The sequence below is a fragment of the Panthera pardus genome, unplaced genomic scaffold (assembly GCF_024362965.1).
Source record: "Panthera pardus isolate Hobbes unplaced genomic scaffold, ASM2436296v1 HiC_scaffold_10, whole genome shotgun sequence".
Taxonomy (NCBI): domain Eukaryota; kingdom Metazoa; phylum Chordata; class Mammalia; order Carnivora; family Felidae; genus Panthera; species Panthera pardus.
In genome coordinates, this window is record NW_026526655.1 from 8,728,854 (window position 1) to 8,747,995 (window position 19,142).

Here is a 19,142-nt window from a genome sequence, read left to right on the forward strand (position 1 = left end):
TTCATGGTCTGTTAGCCCTCTGTATGCCTTCTGTGAACTCAGTGTGGGTTTTTTTTTTTTAAAGATTTTATTTTTAAGTAATTTCTACAGCCAACCTGTGGCTTGAACTCCCAACCCCAAGATCAAGAGTCACAGGCTCTACTTACTGAACCAGCCAGGTGCCCCTGGACTCACTGTGGTTTTGACTGCATTTCCTTGATGATTAGTCATGTGGAGCATCTTTCCATGTGCTCAGTGGCCATATCCTTCTTGAGGAAATGTCTATTCAAGTTGTTTGCTCATTTTTGAACCAGGTTGTTTGTTTTTCTTTTTCTTTTTTTTTTTTTTTGAGTTTTAGGAGGTTTGTATATACTCTGAATATTAATCCCCTATCAAACACGTCATGGATATTGTTTTGTATGATTTTGGAACTTTTCAATCTTGCAAACTTTTGAGCTATAAAGAATCCCCAAACGAGGCTTTTTACTTGAATGATTCATAGTCTAAATGTATAATTGAATTGTATAACTAAAAATTTGACAGCCCATCTGAATGGTTATTTAGTTTAATGTTACAAATGCAAATACACCAAACAATTTTATAAAGATTAAAATTGTGATAAAATCTAATCTGTTATTCTGCTTAATATTGTCATTTAGATCTGCGTTATGTGTCACACTATAAAAGATAAGTTTTTTTTTCAGAAGTTATCTAGCTAACACATTCTCTCAACTATTAGTCTGCTTTCTGATGTATCCATTGGAAAGCTCTTGATAACTGTTTTGGTTTATAAAATAAATGCCTCCCAGTCATCACTAATTCTTGCAGAGTTTTGTCTGTTAGTTAGATCATTTTTTTCCTTAAATGTTCGGTAGAATTCACCAGTGAAATCATCTGGGCTTTCTTTTTTTTGAAAGGCTTTTGATTCAATTTCTTTGAATAGACTTATTCATATTATCTGTTTCTCCTTACTTGAGTTTTGGTAGATTGTGCTTTTTAAGAATTGGTTCATCTCATCTAAATGATCAAATTTGTGGGCATAGAGTTGTTCATCATATTCCTATATTATCCTTTTGATGTTCATGGGTTCAGCACTGACTGCCCCTGTTTCTTTTCTGATGTTAGTAATTCAGAGGCTTATCAATTTTAAGATAAGTCTGGCTAGAGGTTTATCAATTTTATTGATTTTTTTTTTCAAAGAACCAGTTTTTGGTTTTGGTGATTTTCTCTATTAATTTCCTATTTTCAATTTTATTGAATTCTGCTCCAATTTTTGCCATTTTTTTTTCTTCTGCTGGTTTTGGGTTTCTATTACTCTTCTTTTTCTAGTTTCTCCAGGTAGAAGCTTATATTATTAATTTTAGATATTTCTTCTTTTCTAATATGTGTATTCAATGCTATAAATTTTCCTCTAAGCACTGCATTTACTGCATCCCACAAATTTTGATAAGTTTTAGTTCCATTTTCATTTACAGTATTTTCAAAATAAGTTCTGGAGACTTTTTTTGATCCATATGTCATTTAAAAATGCGTTGTTTAGGGGCACCTGGGTGGCTCAGTCGCTTAAGCTGCTGACTTTGGCCCAGGTCATGATCTCACGATTGATGAGTTCGAGCCCCGTGTTGGGCTCTGTGCTGACAGCTCAGAGCCTGGAGCTTGCTTCGGATTCTGTGTCTCCATCTCTCTCTGTCCCTCCCCTGCCCGTGCTCGGTCTCTCTCTCTCTGTCAAAAACGAATTTAAAAAAAATTAAAAAAAAGAAAAATGTGTTGTTTCATCTCCAAATATTTTGGGATTTTGCAGCTATCTTTTTGTTATCGGTTTCTAGTTTAATTTCACTGTGGCCTGATAACATAACTTACATGATTTCTATTCTTTTCAACTCATTTAGATCTGCTTTATGGCTCAGAATGTGGTCTATCTTGGTGAATGGTCCATGTGAGCTTGGCGAGAATGTATATTATGCTGTTGTTGGGTGAAGTATTCTGTAAATGCTAATTAGATTCAATTGATTGATAGTGCTGTTCAGTTCAACGATAGCTTTATTATTTTTCTTTCCATGTGTCTGTGTGTATCCCTGTGTGTTCTCTTCTTATGAAGACATCAATCATTGGATTTAGGGTCCACCCTAACCCTGTATGACCTCATATTAGTACAGCTAATTACATCTACAAAAAATCTTATTTCCAGATAAGGTCCCATTCTGAAGTTCCAGGGGAGCATGAATTTGGAGGGGACTTTATTCAACCCACTGCATTTACCACATCAACAAGCTCCAGTATAATAAAAGTAGATTATGACTGGGGCACCTGGGTGGCTCAGTCGGTTAAGCAAGCATCAGAACCAGACTCAGAATTACAATGGTTTTGGAATTACCAGGTAGGGAATCTGAAATAACTGTGATTAACGTGTTAAGGGCTCTAAAGGGAGGGGGAGACAGCCCGAAAGAAAGCGGATTGAAAGCCTGGAGGCGTTGGAATGTCTCCTTGCCCCTCTCCCAGGGCAGATAAGGCTCTGGTAAAGCAGTTCGCCTGGATTCAGGCCTTTGTTAAGGAGAACAAGATGCTCTGCTCTTTCAAAACCGTTACATTCTCCCCGAGTGTGTTTGAAAATGGTTACTTTTCCCTCCCTGTGCTTGACAACTGGAGAAGTTTCCCTACTTTCACAGTGAGAGCCTGGTGGGGCTCCTGGAAGTAAATAAACCCTGGGAAAGTATTCCAGGGCCTTGTAACCTTCAGGCTAGTCTGCACCCAGCCTCTAGCAATTCATCAGACTGCTTGAGGGTTCCTACGGATTGCCGGCTCCCATGGTGACTTCTGTTTCCGGTGAGTCCCGCTTCTCTGTATTCCCCCCTCTCTCCGGATTTCGGGCTGGTGCTTCACCCTGTGACCTCATTTCTCCAATGCATCTAAGAAAAGCTGTTGATTTGCAGCCTGTTCACGGTTTTTTTTTCTCTTGAGGTTGGAAGTAGTTGACCTCCAAGCGCTCCACGTATAAGAGTTGTCTTGAGGTGGCTTTTTGTTATTCCGAATTATACAGTTTTGCCCTGCAGATCCATCTTCCTACTAATTCTTCTTTGTTTCCTTTTTAAAGGCATTTCCCCCCTTCTGCTGAAGACTATAGGGAAACAGACATGGAGTACCGAGCGTAAGAAGCATGAGAAAGTTATAAAGGCCCAGAATCTTATAAACTGTCTCAGAGTAAGGACTTTGTGGTCTGTGATTCTGACTTCCCCTCTGGAAATTTGTCGAAGCCTCAGTAACTTCTTGTGTATCTGGCCTTAGGGAAGGTTGGCCACTTCTCTTGCTCTGCTGACAGGTCATCTCTTAGCTTGGCTTTCTCAAAAAGTGTTTCTTGTGTGTTTCCTTGTCTCGCTGTTACCTTGTAAAGTTTGAGGCCCCAGGCTCAGTCTCTGTCCTTGAGAGCCATTTGCAGTCTTGCACAAAGCCAGGCTGTGATTCGGACTCTGGGAAAATGGACCGTCGTTTGAACTGCATTCTTTCCCCCAGTTGGTTTGGTGTAGAACGAATCACGTATGTCACTAAAAGGCCACTTACCAGCACATAAGCCCAGGCATGTGTCCACGTGTTGATCCTCTGGGCCTGGCTCTAACAGGGACAGATGGCTCTGAAGAAGAGTTTTTCTGAATCTGTCAACTAGAAATTTGCCCAAACCATCGATGCGTGTTCATTGTAGAAAGCTTGGGAAATACAGACAAGTATAAAGGGGAACATAAAAATGATCCATGATCCCACAGTCACTATTTTTAGTCCTTTGGCCTTTTTACTATGCATGGCTGATACTCAGGGGGAAAGGATGAGGAGTTCTCTAGGAATCAGCAAAAAAAAATCAAGGACAGCTACTACCTGAATTGTTGTATCTATATACAAAAAAGGATAACACAGTGGTTTAGGAAAGTGGCTGGGCAGGAACACAGCCTTTTTGGTCAGTTGCGTCCGGGTTCCAGATCTCAGGTCTGTCACTTAGTGGATGACCTTGGGCGAGCTGCCTCTCGGTGTTTCAGTGTCCTCTTCTGCAAAACGAGACTAACACCAGCTTAGACAGACAGCTTTGCAGTCTTCATCTGCAAAACGAGACTAACACCAGCTAGCCCCCGGGGGGTTGGAGTTCATTAAATGATCTCGGGTACCTAAAGTGCTTTGTCCAGTGCTGGGAGCAAAGTACTCGATAAGTGAATCTACTGGAGGGAAAGAAGCATGAGGAGAAGGACCTGGCAGCCGTGTACCGACATGGTGCCTGATCGTACTGCCAGCCGACGATTTCCTGCCGTTTTAAATGGGATGTATGGCAATTAGAGACCCAGGTTTCCAGGTTCCAGCGCATCTTCACAGAGGAATGCCAGCTAATAAATAAAGGAGGAATAATAGAATTGGGTCATCACCATTCTGCAAAGACTCCCATAACGACAGATTCAGTCAACAGCATCAACCTTTGCCAAAGCCATTGAGCAAAGCACCGTTGGGTACGGGATGTTCACATGGCATGAAAGCATCTTTTGGCAGGTTACGTTTTGGTAACAGTGGAGAGTTCTGTCAGACCTCGCCTTAACTAGACGTGCAAAATGAGCTTCATAAATAACGGGACAGACTAACATTATGTGCCTCCTGATGTGATCTATTAGGAAAGGGCACAACCTCACCTCGGTAGCATCTTGCCCCAAAGAGTTAATCTGAATTATATCATGAGGAAGCCACTGGGTAAACCGAGATTGAGGGATAGTCCACGAGACGCTTAAAGAATGTCAATGTCGTGAAAGACCAAAAGAGGTGGAGGGACAGCTCTCCGTGAAAACCCGTTAAACAGCGTGGGAACCTTGACTGGATGCCACGTGGTATTTTTTTTCCAAAAAGGATATAAATGACATTTAGGAGATGATTGGGGAAATTTGAATAAGGACTGACTATTAAATAATATTATTGTGTTCCTGCTATTATCGGGTGTGGTGATGGTATTTTGGTTGTATAACAGAAGGTCCTTCTTTTTGTAGAAGCAAGTCAAGTATTTAAGGGTGAAAGCGATCTTGCGTCTGCAATTTACTTCCAAAGTGTTCAGCAAAAAAAGGTGTGGGTATACACATATATGTGTATATATATAAAATTGGTGACACGTAACCAAGTATTTGTGTCTTTCAAGTTTTTTCCAAGTTTGATATTTACAAACACTAAAAGTTCATAATAAAACCTAGCTTCCAGGTGAATGCTAGGACAAGACTTCCCACTGGCCTAGGCATCGGGCGTCCCTCCTAAGGAAAATTAGAGAGCATTTGGTGTAAACGCTGACGCATAGTTTTTTCTGGTTGCATTTTCCTGTGTGTCTCCTTCTCCTTCTTCTTTTTAAAATGTTTATTTCATTTTTGAGAGATAGAGCACGAGCGGGGGAGGGACAGAGAGAGAGGGAGACACAGAGTCCGAAGCAGGCTCCAGGCTCTGAGCTGTCGGCACAGAGCCCGACGCGGGGCTTGAACTCATGAACCGTGAGATCATGAGCTGAGCCAAAGTCGGACGTTCAACTGACCGAGCCTGGTGTTCTTTTCCTGTGTGTCTTCTTTATGAACATCTGGTCCATAAAAGGTGAAGTGTAATCATTCTCTACACTTGAATTGTGTTTGGTCTTGCTTTACAGTTCCAAGAAGATTTCCATTGAGCAAATGTTTCATAGGCCCCCAAGTAGTGATACTACTAATGTGTCGCTATATTTGGACACTGGGACTGTCTCAAACAGGCTCAGGAGAGGGTGCAGTGAGAAGAAGCCTGTGTTTACATTGTGGAAATTTCACAATTATGTGGGAAGAACAAGGCGTCTGTGTGACAGCCGCTTTCCTTCCCAAGAACATCGGATCCCCTGTCATACATGCCCCTAACAATGACTCAGACCTGTTGTCACATCAAGGAAACGCAGCAAGTAGGAAGTTAAGATCTTTTTACTGGGTGATGCCTGAAGAAATAACACATAACAGCTAGACGACTAGCCACGTAGGCTGGTTTGTATTGTCTTACACGATGTCAGTGGTGGATTCCGAATTATTCTTTTCTTTGCCCCTCAAAGCAGATGGAGATGATCATGTCACAGGAAGCATGACTGAGATGGAATGTCAGCTCTTGGTGACAGAGGAAATTACTGTCACGTAGTACATGGAGAAGGATAGTGGAGGGAGTTCAAAAGATGAATCTGTCCCTAACTGCAGCTGCATCAGGGACTGGCGTATTAGGTTCTTTTTGCTTGCCAATTCCAATTATTTGCTGACGACTGGTCCTGGAGGAGTAGGTTAAGAAGGACTCCTGGCTCAGGCAGGCAGAGTGCGGTAGCTGACTAGTGATGTTTGTGTTATGATTAAAAAATATATATTTATTTATTTATTTTGAGACACAGAGAAGGGGGCATGGGAGAGGGAGCTTGAGCAGGGGAGGGGCAGAGAGAGAGAGAGAGAGAGAGAGAGAGAGAGAGAGAGAGAGAATCCCAAGCAGGCTCCACACTCAACGCGGAGCCCGGCTCGGGGCTCAATTCCACAACCATGAGATCGAGACCCGAGCTGATCAAGAGTCGGACACTTAACTGACTGAGCCACGCGGGTGCCCCTGTGTATGATTTTTGAAAGACTACCTTGGTTTGTGTGTCACGCTGGCCATCTTTGAGTTCCCAACACAGACTACATTGAATGCTTTTGAAACACCGAAGACTTCAAAAAAGCATTTATTAAAGTCATGGATCATAACAATATCTAATATTTGTGAAGCATTTGCAGTGGGCCGGGCAGTAACCTAAATGTTGTGCATGGATTAACTTAATCGATCCTCAGCACGATTGATGAGGTAAACGCCATTCTGATGCTCGCGTTGCAACCAAGGAACTGAAGCCGGCTTCCTCAGGTCTTTGCTCACCTTGTCAGTAAGCTTTTTCTGGTTATTGTATTTCACATTTCAACCCCCATCACTCTTCTCTGCTTTAGTTGTCTCCTTGGCACCTGCCACCCTCCTGACCTTGTATATATGTTAGTTAGTTATTGTCTGTCTTCTCTCCTTGGAATGTAAGCTCCTGGAGGGCTGGGATTTTTGTTGGTTGGATGATTTGGTTGGGTTTGCCTACTGCTATATTTCTAGCAAAATTTCTTCGTTTAAAAATATTTGTTTTAAGTTTATTCATTTATTTAGAGAGAAACAGAAGCAGTGTGAGTAGGGGAGGGGCAGAGAGAAAGGGGGAAAGAGAGAGAGAGAGAGGGAGGGAGGGAGAGAGAGAGAGAGAGAGAGAGAGAGAGAGAGAGACAGAGAGAATCTCAAGCAGGCTCCACCCTGCCAGCACAGAACCCGTTGCAGGGCTCTTACTCACGTCCTGTGAAATCATGACCTGAGCCAAAGCCAAAAGTTGGACGCTTAACTGACTGAGCCACCCAGGTGCCCCTCTGGCACCTTTTCTAAGTCACTGCCTGGCACTTTATAGGTGCTCAATAAATCATTGTGGAATTAAAGAATGAAGCTTAGAGTAGTTAAATACCTTATCCCGAAGGTCATACAGCCACTTAGTGTGACAGGTGAGGGGGCAGGGGAGAATCTCATGGTTGGCTTTCTGTTGGGCAGTTGAAAAGAATACCAAATATGGCAAAGAGCCCCAGAGACCACAGAGAATATGAGGTTTACAGATTTTGAGAGGAAATTGGAGAGGAAGGGGCTGGTCTTCCAGCCAAAGAGGCTTCCGGACTGACAGAGCAGGAGCATCTTGGGTATGAGACGCTAGGTTGTCCACACTGGGGGGGCTTCCACTGAAGAGAGGCGAGGCTGGAAATTGCAGCCTGCTGGGATGGAGACAAAGGAGGCTTCCTGGGTGGGGACACCTGGGGCCATGTGGGTGCCCAGGCTGTTCACACTCACACCCCTCTCTCCGAGGATTTTGTTTTTTGTCTCAAGAACAAATAAATTGGGAGATGTTGACAGTGCACAGAAGCTACTAGGAGGCTTCTGCCAATGACGTGGAAAGAAGGGAAATAAGACTGTTGTCCGAAAGCTAGGGGTTAAAATCAACAGATAATGGCGTCTAAGAGCCCTAAGCTAAGTTGCCTTCAGGAGACAGAATGGCTCCTGGGCCAGAACAAGGGCTTGGCTGTTATTGTGAGAACACTGAAAAAAGACAACTGTCATGGACGGGCCACTGGCAGTCCCATCTACCCTCTGTCGGGGGTGGGCTGGGGGAGACCAGGCCCATGGGTATGCGTAGCCCATCTGATGCCAGGGGAGGCTCTTGTGGATGCGATTGTCAGGCTGTGTAGCCATGGTTGGAAATAGTCAAATCACAGAACTTGCTCAGACGCCTTCTGGTTATGATTTCACTTCCTGGGGATCTCGGCTCAAGTGGAACAAGGCCTTCTCATCAGAAGGTCCTGCAGCCTTGGGAGCTGTGGTTCTCCGAATGAGCTTGGCTAATGTGAGCTCCAGGAGGCCCACCCATCAGATCTCTGAGCCTCCAGGCCTGCAGGACCTCCCTTGGGAATCCCCCCAGGGCAGGTGGCTCCAGGAGACCTGGGAGACCTGGTCATGTGTAGATTCAAACTTACTCACCTCATGGTCTTTGATGAGGTCTACACGGGGCGTATGTGGCCTGGATGTTTCTTAGCTCTACAGCGTCCCGGGTGATCCATCTTGCCTTCAATGCTCTCATTACAGTCCCAGGGACCCAAGATACACAGACTTTTACCAGGTTCTCTTCCCTGATAGCGTCTGAGAAGTTGTATCAGTTTTCTTTGGCTGCTGTAACAAATGACCACATATTCAGTGGCTTAAAACACCACAAATTCATCTTCTTACAGCTCTGTAGGTTAGGAGTCTGACATAGGTCACACTGGGTGAAAATCAAGAGGTTGGCAGAACTGCATTCCTTCTGGAGCTTTCTCCAGGGGAGAACCTATTTTCCTGGCTCTTGAGGCCAGGAAATGCTCTGAATTTCCTGAGAATTTCCAGAGAATGCTCTGTTCGTGGTCCTTGGCTCTCGGCCCCTCCATCCATCTTCAAAGCCAGCAACAAAGGGTTGGGTCCTTCTCACATTGTACCCCTCTGACTTTCTCTTCTCTCTCTCTTCCACTTTTAAGGACTCTTGTGGTTATATTTGGTCCACCTGGATAATACAGGCTACTCTCCCTATTTTTAGGGCCCGCTGATTAGCAACCTTAATTTCATCAGTGTCCTTGATTCCCCCTGCTGTGAAACATAACACATTCACAGGTTCTGGGAATTGGTATGCGGATATCTTTGTGGGGAGGGTGTTATCCTGCTCACCTCAGAAACCCTGAGGAATGCCCCATGGTCCACAAAATCTTCCTGGTTGCTGCTGGTCACTTCAGCTGGCGTCTCTCCTTCCTCACCTCTGGCCACCTCAGAACTAGCTTCTCTGGGGTGTCCATTCTCCTTGAGAACCCAAGGGTGGGTGCAGGCATCACCCCGATTCCCCAAGGCTCAGTTAAAACAGGATGAAAAGATCACCATAACAACTGGCACCAAGTGTCCTCTTAGCTAGGGAAGCATCTTGACAACTGTGAGGGCAGAAGGTGGGACCTGAGGAGGTGTCAGCGTGACCCTGGGTCACAACTCAGGGGCTCGAGATGGAGGGAGGGAGAGATAGAGATAGAGATAGAGATAGAGAGAGAGAGAGAGAGAAAGAGAGAGAGAGAGAGGAGGGTCAGGAAAGCAGTGGGGTGAGAGAAGCCTGCCAGAAAGAGGCTGGGGCCCATGTGGAAACCGGCCTGAGACTGTCCCCTAGGGACAGAGTGGCCGTGGCCATTTTAGCTGGGGAAATGCTGGACTGAGAAGCCAAAGTTTGTGTTTCTGGGACATGAATCCTCCCCATCTCTCTGTAGCCCCAAACTTCAGAAATGCCCAGAACACTGATGACTGCCTGTGGGCGGGGAGTCTTGGCGGAACTTTGGGGAGAGGCTAACAAGCATGGTGGCCAGGAGGGTTCATGGAGGTGTCAGCCACCCCTGCCCTGGGAACTTGCAGAAAATCTGGGAAGGCTTTGGCCATCTGTAGTCCATGGAACAGAACATCCCACGGAGAGCTTTCCTTCCCCGGACCCTTGAGGTCCAGAAGAGCCAATCTCACCTAGAGCTCAAGGGATGGCTAGAATCCAGCTGACTTTGAGATCTCACAGCTGAAGCCAGGCTGTACCCTTCAGCCATACATTTCTGAAGGTATGGGGATAACAGGAGGGCATTCCAGTGTGAAGAACTCTCAAGGTGGTCACCAGGTTTTCAGGCTCCCTGTGCCCAAGCTACCCTACATCAGGCTTCCCCCTCTCTGTAGCCTAACAGTCCCCTAGAGGACTCACCTTTGACCATGTGGTCTCTATCTGAAGTCCAGTAACCCCCTCTGTCCCCAGTGTAATCTTCTCAGGGCCCAACAAAAGGGAGAAACGTTCTTTCTAACTCTCCCTTCTTAGATTCCAGGCCACTCCAAACTACATCTAGTACAAAATGGAACTGACAGATGTTTGTGTTCCTTGGGGTCAAAGAGTAGGTAGGCTATTTTTAAGGCTCTTGATACATGTTGCCAAATTGCCTTCAGAAATCACCTGAGAATGTCCTCCCTACAGTTCTGCCGGCACTAAGGACTGCCATTGAACAAATCTCTGCCAATTTGATATGAAAAAAAAAATCTCATTTTCATTTTCAGTCCTTTGCTTACATGCGAAGAAATATACACACTATCTCTTTTGAATGGGATGAGTAATAATGAAAAGCCTATTTCAAATGTCATTAAGTCTCTATTTAGATATGAGACAAAATTTCAATTCATATGAAGAAGGGAAGGTGCTGTTATCTGTACAACTTTTGTTTTGAGAGTTTGGGCTGGGGGAGGGAAAGGAGAAAAACAAGAGGAAAGCAAGGAAGAGGAATGAGAAGAGCAGAAGAAAAAAAAGTGGGAAAGAAGAGGTAAAAAGGCAAAACCTCAGAATTGACAAAAAAAAAGGGTTTTCTCTTTTTAAATGGAGTACAGAAAAGGAAGAGCAGGAAAAAAACTGTACAAATTGCTCTTTCCATGGGCTTCTTCAAATAAATTGTAAGCAGTGCAATGAGGTAAAAGAAAAAAAAAAAGAAAGAAAGAAAGAAGAAAGAAGCCCTGGAGACGTCAAGTCCAGCACGAGCTCTGTGACTGTGCTCTTATCCTTCACACTGGAGCACGGCTGGCTGGCTTACGTCCCAGGTACAGCCGACTCAGGTTCAAGGTTGGCTGCTTCTGCACACCTCACAATTTCCATCTCCCTGCGTGGTTGTTTCCCACTGCCGGTGTCAATGCTTTCACTTTGCCATTTTCCATTCACAGTCATAAAACCGTAAAGACGCGCCTCCGTGAAATAGTCCCGTGACGGGCAAAACCACGGTGGTACAGACCAAGAGGGGCAGGTGCACTACCAGCTGTTGGACGCCACGCAGGTGCTCCAGGCCGTAGTCCAAAACGCAGATTTGTCTCTGGATTGGGTGTTGGAAAGGGGTGGAGGGCGTGGGTCTGTGTTGCGGACAAGGGTGATAGGGCTGTTGGAAAGTTGAGTCTACCAAAATCAAACATGGTGAAGTTGAAAGCAGATTAGGTCAACCACGGTTAAGCATCATTAATCTACGATGATTCTCATTTACTTTCTGGGGCTCATTCACGTATGTGACGGAGGGGTTTAGTTTGGAAGCATGTCTCAACCCTGGTAGAGTCCTAAAAGGACCACACTGAGCTCCCACCTGGCGTGGTGCTGACTGGCGCAGGACGTCCCCGAGGGTCTAACGGGCCCGTCCTGTTTGCTTGTGTCTCTGCCAGAGCAGAAACTCTGCCCGGGCTACAGCCGGGCCCGGGTGTGGTTTGCTGCAGGACCTCACCCTGCCTCCGCGGGACCCTGTGCCCAGCTGCCACCACAGTCAACTCCTATGAACCTTCTTTCATGGATTTCTTCTCTTTGCCCGCTCCCACTGACCTCGTGACATCTCAGCCCAGTACTTTAGGATGCCTGTCTTCTGTGAAGGACACTTTTTTAGTTTATTAAAGTTTATTTATTGAGAGAGAGGGAGGGGGGAGAGAATGCGTGGAGGAGGGCCAGAGAGAGAGGGAGACAGAGAATCGCAAGCAGGTTCCATGCTGCCAGCAGCCGAGCCCGCTGTGGGGCTCGAACCCACAAACCATGAGATCATGACCTGAGCTGAAGTCAGACGCTTAACCGACCGAGCCACCCAGGCGCCCCAAGGACCCTTTTTAATGCAACCATCATGTGCCAGCATCATAGGAAACGAAGTTGAAAGTCACTTTAATATCATCTACCACTCAATCCATACTCAGATATCCACCCCCCCTCCCGCCCCCAGCCTCCTGGAAACCTGCTGCGTCCTCAGGCAGCTGCCTCCCTGACCTCCCTGACGCTCGCTCCCGCTCTGTGTCTCTCAAATCCCAGCCACGCAACCCCACCTCCCCCTAACGCGGGGCTTTCCTGACCCCCCGCCCTCCACCGTGTTTCTGCACAGATCCCCTGAGCCTCCGGCTCTTCAGTGTTCTCTGTGCTTTGTTGGTGACCAGGATCGGCTAGCACGGAGAAGAGCCCGGGGCCCGGGGCAGCAGGCACCGTCCGTCCTTCCCTTGGAGGCCGGGGGAGGAAGGAAGCGGTGCGGGCTCCCGCAGCATGGTGAGAACGTAGGCCCCGTTTGGCAGAGGAGGATATGGGGGCATCTTATCTGTTCAGGTATCTGCCTTCTTCACCAGGCAGCGCCTGCGGTTGGGACGGAGCCTTAATTCAGCACCGCACTGCGTCGGCAGGGCCTAGTGGGGCACCTGTTGCCCGCAGGGCCTCTAGAAGGATTTCTGGCGTGAGCGTGGGCCGGGGGGCCCTCTGTGGCGACGCTGGGCCCAGTGGCCTGTGCCTGAGGGGTCGTGATGAGTGAGCCCGATGTAAATTTGTGACAGAGCATTCGGTTATATTCTTCCCGCTCCCGAGAAAGTGTCTGCACCTCCTGGCTGACATCATTCGGTGCTGAGTCATTCTCGGGGCTCCCACTCACGCCGGCATCCTCGCTCTCGCCCTGAGGAGGAGCCCTCGTGCTGTGGCACAGTCATCTCGGCTGTGGGCTGTGGATGTTTCCCTCTGAACTAACCGCAGTGGTTACTGGAACCATGTCCCCTCCAGTCCCCTCCGCGAGTTTTCTTCCCTTCATCTCTAAACTTGGGGGGTTTCCCCGGGGATTCGAGTCACGCTCATGAGGCCGGCACACCTCCCAGTCCCCAGACTCAGGTGTGATGGGACCACAGGCGCCTTCAGTTTTTCCAGGATCTAACTTCTGTTCTGAGGACCCCGGGCTTGGTTAAGTCAGGATTTCTCCTCTTTCCCCAGGATTGCATGAGCGCGGGGGTGAGGCTGTGTAGGGAGTGCAGGGCCGGCCAGACTCCAGTCCTTGAGACTTCTCGGATCCATGCTGAGTGACATCCACAGAGGTGGCCTGGGCCATCAGCTCCCACAGGCTGTGTTAACCCGTCCCCATTCCTCCCAGCTTGGATGCTCAGCGGCTTCCTGCCCCTTCACAAGCTCAGGGTTCAGCTATGGCCCCTGACGAAGAACCCCAGAGCTGACTGGATGAGGCACCTCATGGTTTTCCACCCATCTTTGGGTGCACAGAGGTCAGACAGGTGCTCCCATGCCGGGCTGGGCCGCTGGGGTCCCTGGGAGGCTTGACACGCCGCCCCGGTCTCTACCTGGGCAGGGGGAGCATCCCCACCGTCCTCGCTTTCGGATCCCCACACTCTACTTGGGGCTCGGTCAAACCAACCCCCCGGGGCTCTGCTCCCTTTGTGGGCACAGAAGAGGCAGGCATGGGGCTCCCTTTCAACGACCGGCCAGCATCTCGGGGTGTTTGCAAGGGAGCCATTACCGTGAGGCAAGTGAGGCCAGGAGGGGCGTGGAGGTCAGCAAAGAGCAGGCAAAAGACCGACAGTGACCTCGGGGCCTTGACAACTGTTGGACAGAAGCTCTGTGCCCTGTGGGGCCAGAGTGGCCATGACCCAGGGGTGGCCCGATGGGGTTCAGGATTCCTCGGGCATTTGCTAGGGGACAATGAAGGATCTAGAGGAGATACTTGAGGGTCAGCTGCTCTTGGGAGGTGAGTCCACTAGCCGCCCCCCCGCCAACCCCCAAACAAGGTTTCCTAGTCCCTGTTGTTAAGCTCACAGAAGTTCTAGGAAAAACCATAAAGTCACATGTGGGAGGGATGTTGATTCACCCCTTTCCACATGAGGTTTGCCCCACCCGGTGTCCAATCTTAGGTAACTTTCATCACTGCCCTGGGCAGCCTTATCCAGGTCGTTCCTGGAACCCCAGTAGCCCAGGGATGTTGCTATGTGAGTGACAAATGATGAAGGTGTCATAGCGGAGAGGTTTCTTGCCTGACTCTTCTCACTTGTCCTTACTACTGGGCCTGGGGGAGGAAGGCAGGCAGAACAGGGCTGGCCTGGGGCACCCCATGCCGGGCTCACCACGTCCCAGCCCAGAGCCCGAGGAGGACTCAGCTCTCCAGGCTCTTGCTTCTTGACTCCATCATTACCTCTGTTGTCTTGACCCCCAGCTCCCTGGGCTGGGGATGCCCAGAGACAAACATGGGACCCCTGTCCATTCCAGAAAATTCCTGAGTTCAGACATCTCAGTTCCTGAGTCCACCCAAGCTCAGAGACTGGCTGAGCCTCTTGATTCCCCCGTGGAGGGACTCCTGGGGGAGGGAGAATGTGCACAGGAAGGTGGGGCCATGCCAGAGCACCAGCTAGGCAGGTCTCAGCAATGTCCCTGGAGGGAACCAGCCAGGATGCTGTGCCCCCCAGGCCCCTGGATGGGGCCTAACCTGGGCTGGCTTAGGTTGTAGAGAGGCTTTGCCCTGGGACAAACACACCTATTTCCAGCCCAAGCGCTGCCTCTGAAGGCCTCCGTCAGGGCCTCAGTTTCCTCATCTCTGCAATGGGCACAGCTGTGCTGCAGGCAATTCTCTCTCAAGAATTCTCCGCCTCTGAGGTCACAAGGATAAATCCTAAAGCAACACAGGCCAATGGACCTCAGATTCCAGAACCCTGGGGTCAGGTTCTCACCTGCTCCCTGGCAGCAATGAAGAAAAAGCAGCCCTACTATTACCCTACCCCCCGGCACTCCCCCTTCCCCTGCCCCTTCCCTTGCCCCTTCCCCCCTACCTGCTGCCCTCCAGCCCTGCCTCCTGCAGGCCCCCACTCTGAGCCCTTGGCCCCACCCTCCTCCTGCTGGCCCACCTTGCCTGACCAAGCTCCTGCCTCTCACCAGCTGGCCCCCTCCTCACCTGGACGCCCACAAGGCCCACTGTCCCCACATGCTCCCTGGAGTCCCCTGCTGCCCCTGCTGCCCCTGCCCTGCCAGCCCCCCTTCCCCACCCTACCTCCCCTTTTTCTGCCTGGCCTCCCTCTCTGCTCTTCACTCTTCCTTTGCCCTGGACCCCCCTTCTGGCCCTTGTCTGGCCTCCAGCCACCTGGGCAGACTGCTCAGCCGCCCCTACTCCCCTCCCACCCAGTCACCTCCTCCCACCATCTCCCCACCCTCGGGCCACCCTGCAAACCGTCCCAGGGACCTGGCCCTCCTGCCAGTGGGCACCTGGACCTCTCGGGGCTCCGTGAGTGGGGCACCTGCTGGGCACAGGGAGCAGCACAGGCCTGGCAGGTGTGGGGCAGCCTCGAGGGCCCTCCGGAGCTCCAGGAAGCCCCCATCTCCAGAGTGAGCTCTCAGCCACGTGGGGGTCTGGCCTGGGTCACCGGGTAGGTGCCCCTCCTCGGGATCGGTCCGCAGGCCAAGGAAGAGGTGACAAACAGCTTCGTGTCCACACTCGAGCCCCTCCAGGCTCTCAGAGTTACCACTGGGAGGGGGTGGCTGGGCTCAGAGGACTCAGGGGATCTTTCCCTGCAGGGCCATTCCCCGCCCTGGGGCCAAGCGGGCTGGCCTCCCTCATTCAGAAGGGGCAACGGTGCCCTGTGCCTGGTACACACCCCGTTCTCCAAGCCAGCCTCCCCAGGAGACAGCGACCAGGGCTCCCTATGGCAGAGGGAGGCTGTGGCAATGGGGGGAGGGGTGTATGGTGCTGAGTGCTGGGTTGGAACCCTTCACTGAGCAAAGCACCCTGCTCACTGAGGGTCCTGGCACCTCAGAGGGCAGCTGCTTAGCTTTGTGGTTGTAACCGGCCATCAGTGTCCTGCTGTGTCAGGACTGTGCTCCTGCAGCCTCCCTGGGCCGGCTGTAGGCTCCTGGGTGTTGTGGGAGAGAATCCCAGCTGGAGGTGAAGGCTGTCTTCAGGGGCTTCTCTGAGCCTCCCGGGCCTCCTGGCCTCCATGCTCTGCTCAACTCCCTTCCCTGCAGACCCCAGTACAGCCAGAGCCATTCCTGTTTTCCACCCAGGACAGAAGCAAGAACAGGCTAGACCAGCCAGAAATGGGGGCATCCGTGTTTGTACTCTCCTGTCTGCCCCGCTGGGCCACACAGCCTGAACTGTGCAACAGGAACTGTGCAATGTCCTCTCCTGTAAGAAAACCAATGACCCAGCTCCTTGGAGCCACGGGGAAGGACTCCCGTCACCTAGAGCACCCCAGCCTCCTGCCGGCGACAATGTAAGCGCCGGGTTCTCAGAGGCTCAGCCGGGCCCCAGGGCTAAAAAGGGCTCATTGTTAGCTGGTCCATCGCTGTCCATCTTGCAAGCTTGTTCTCTTAGGACAAGCTTCCAAGGTGCATGCTGCTTCCTAGCCCAGGTGGGGAGATGGGAATCACGTAGCCCACTTTCCTTCCCAAGGGCTATTTGGAGGTAACGTTTAATGAGCTCTTAAGAAAGACCAGGCTCTCCTGCTTTAACTGGGAGTTGTTTACGGAGACCTGGAAGAAAGGCAGCTGGAATCAAAGTTCTTATGAACAAACGGTTGGACGTTGAGGCCTTATTGCCTCTCACCCAAAATGATGTCCTTCACGGCTCAAGAGGAGCAAAAAGAAACAAGGTCATGAGACTTCATGGAGAGCTTATGGCTGCCCCAGTGCCTTGATGGTGCCTGGGTACAAGGGCCCAAAGCCTCCTCCTGCTAGGGATTCTATAGAGTTTCATAGTTTCCGGAACTGGGAGGACCAAGTCAAAAGAGTACCTGCAATCTTCACTTACTCTCCTCCTGATTCCAGTATCCCCAGCACCAACCAGTTAAAGTACCCCAGCCTTTCTTTCCTTCAGATGAGACGCCCTCAGGAACGAGCAAATGTTTTTCAATGCGATATGAAATATTTGTTAAGACCATTTCCTCGAGAAACGGGGCCAAAGGCCAAGGTATGCAGGGCTGGCTCAACCATTTTTCGGTCATCTGGTTACAGAAGGAGGACTCTGATCGTACTTCTTATGTATTTTAGGAGTAGTAAACAGCATTACATGGTCTTTTGTAAAGAAAACCGATCCTGTCTGAAGCCCAGCCTGACAGCTGCCCTTCGAGAGGAAGCTCGGACAGTCCTTGCCTGGCTAGCTTTTTATGTGAGGTTTTACCTGAGCCCCCCCCCCCCATTCCTAATATGAGAACAACTAACCAAATTTTAAAGGATTCAGACATCTTGCTCTCCAGTACTGGCCCCTCCTCACTTCGAGGCTCCTTCATGTGTTGACTAGCCCTTCGCCTTGACCTTCCTTTGCCTTTTGTGACTTGCCTTCTACCTCTGACCAGCTCCTTTCTGTCTTCCCGGGTCCAATCTGTCCGCCAATCCTTTTACTAGTTCTCTTCCCCAGAGTTAGCTCCTAGATTATTTTCTTACACTCTGAATTCTTTTCTACAACCCTGCAAGCTTTCTCCACTGTCCTCACCCTGATGACTCCTTCTTCTATATCTCCATGGAGAGTGGGTGGCATCTTTGGATACCCCAAATCCTTGGGTCCAAAATGGAACCACTTTCTCCCCAGTCTAATCCTGGAACCCAATGCTGCCTCTCCTTTTGAATTCCCCTGTGACCCATCCAGGCCCAGCGTCAGAAACCTCAGAGTCACCGTGGACTCCACAAACAACCTCCTTGCTCTCACCTAGTTCATTTTGGTCCCCTGGTCTCCTAACCATTACTGGAATCCACATTTCCTTCCACCTGTCCTTCACCCTCAGTTCAGGGACCATCTCCTCCAAGAAGACTTAGAGTATAAAGCAAGTTTTATTCAACTGTGTATCTCCAGTGCCACGCATAAATGCTTTAATGCTTTATCAGTGAACCGGAAACATCATACTTAAAGTTGGATCTTTCTGAAATGGCAAATTGGCAGAAGTGTGTCCCCCAGCGTCAAACTCAAGAAACAGGACTCATTCTGCTTCTACAAAGAAGATATCTTTAAACACTTGGGATGGTGACTTTATTCTCTGTGGGTGGCTGGATTTAATGTTTATTTGCCCATTTTACAGAAGTGTAGGGAAAGACTATTTCCTCTTCTCGCTTGCATTTTCTCTCCTGTGTGTTTCCCATTAAATTGTCAACTGCTTGTTTATTTGCATAGTTGTCATCATAGTAAAAAATTCCATCCAAGTGTATTTCCTTCAAGTTATGGTATAGCTTATGTATTATTCCATTTAGCTACAAATCGAACACATTTCATTTCATGCAAGGTACACCATAATTAACCAAATGTTCACTATTGTAAGCACTGTGATTTTCATTTCTCATATGTAATTCTCCATAGGATTCATTCTTCAGTTGTTTGTTTTTATTGGGTTTGGGACTCTTTGAAAACCAAATGACTTTTGGAATGAAGGCTGAAGGAATATTTTCAAATTTTTCAACTGCGTCCTGAGGTAGCTGGGAGGTCTGGGGACTTCTTCTTGCTTGGCCCTGCCATGAGTAATTGGATTATGCCACACGGTGGAAAAGTGACTATGTCAGTGTCACTGGCTCAGGCCAAATTTGCAAGTCCCCTGGCTCTGTCCTCTCTGGGGGTCTGCTGAACGATCTGTGTCACCTTTTCTCCCGCTAAGGGCCCTGGGCATGGGGTGCTTGGGATGCCGGGACTGCCGATGGGGGACGGACAGGTGGCCACGAGTCAGCTGTGCAATGATGGAGCTGCATAGGATCTAAGGGGTTTCAGGGTGTGCTTCCCTGGGAGTGCTAGCTCTGTGTGTGTGTGCATATGCGTACTTTTTCTGAC

At 49.2% G+C, this 19,142-nt stretch overlaps 2 protein-coding genes across 2 annotated transcripts in view; both read left to right on the top strand.

Moving 5' to 3' along the window:
• Nucleotides 1-2,703: 2,703 nt before the first annotated feature.
• GPR55 (G protein-coupled receptor 55) overlaps nt 2,704-19,142 on the top strand; it is a 42,366-nt gene continuing 25,927 nt past the window's right edge. The window contains exon 1 of the mRNA XM_053903836.1: nt 2,704-2,802. The gene's annotated coding sequence lies outside the window, so the exon portion shown is untranslated. The remainder of the gene's footprint in view (nt 2,803-19,142) is intronic.
• LOC128777328 (uncharacterized) lies at nt 15,064-16,506 on the top strand. The gene is made up of 2 exons (XM_053903840.1): nt 15,064-15,765; nt 16,400-16,506. The coding sequence occupies exons 1-2, from the start codon at nt 15,092-15,094 to the stop codon at nt 16,419-16,421; spliced, it is 696 nt and encodes a 231-aa protein (XP_053759815.1). The 5' UTR covers nt 15,064-15,091; the 3' UTR covers nt 16,422-16,506.

What these genes read in the sequence shown, in the direction of transcription:
- LOC128777328 (XM_053903840.1), top strand. Translation starts at nt 15,092, where the DNA reads ATGAAGAAAAAGCAGCCCTACTATTACCCTACCCCCCGGCACTCCCCC. An exon ending in GGTCTGGCCTGGGTCACCGG is followed by an intron (nt 15,766 to 16,399) that starts GTAGGTGCCCCT and finishes TTTTCCACCCAG; the next exon opens with GACAGAAGCAAGAACAGGCT.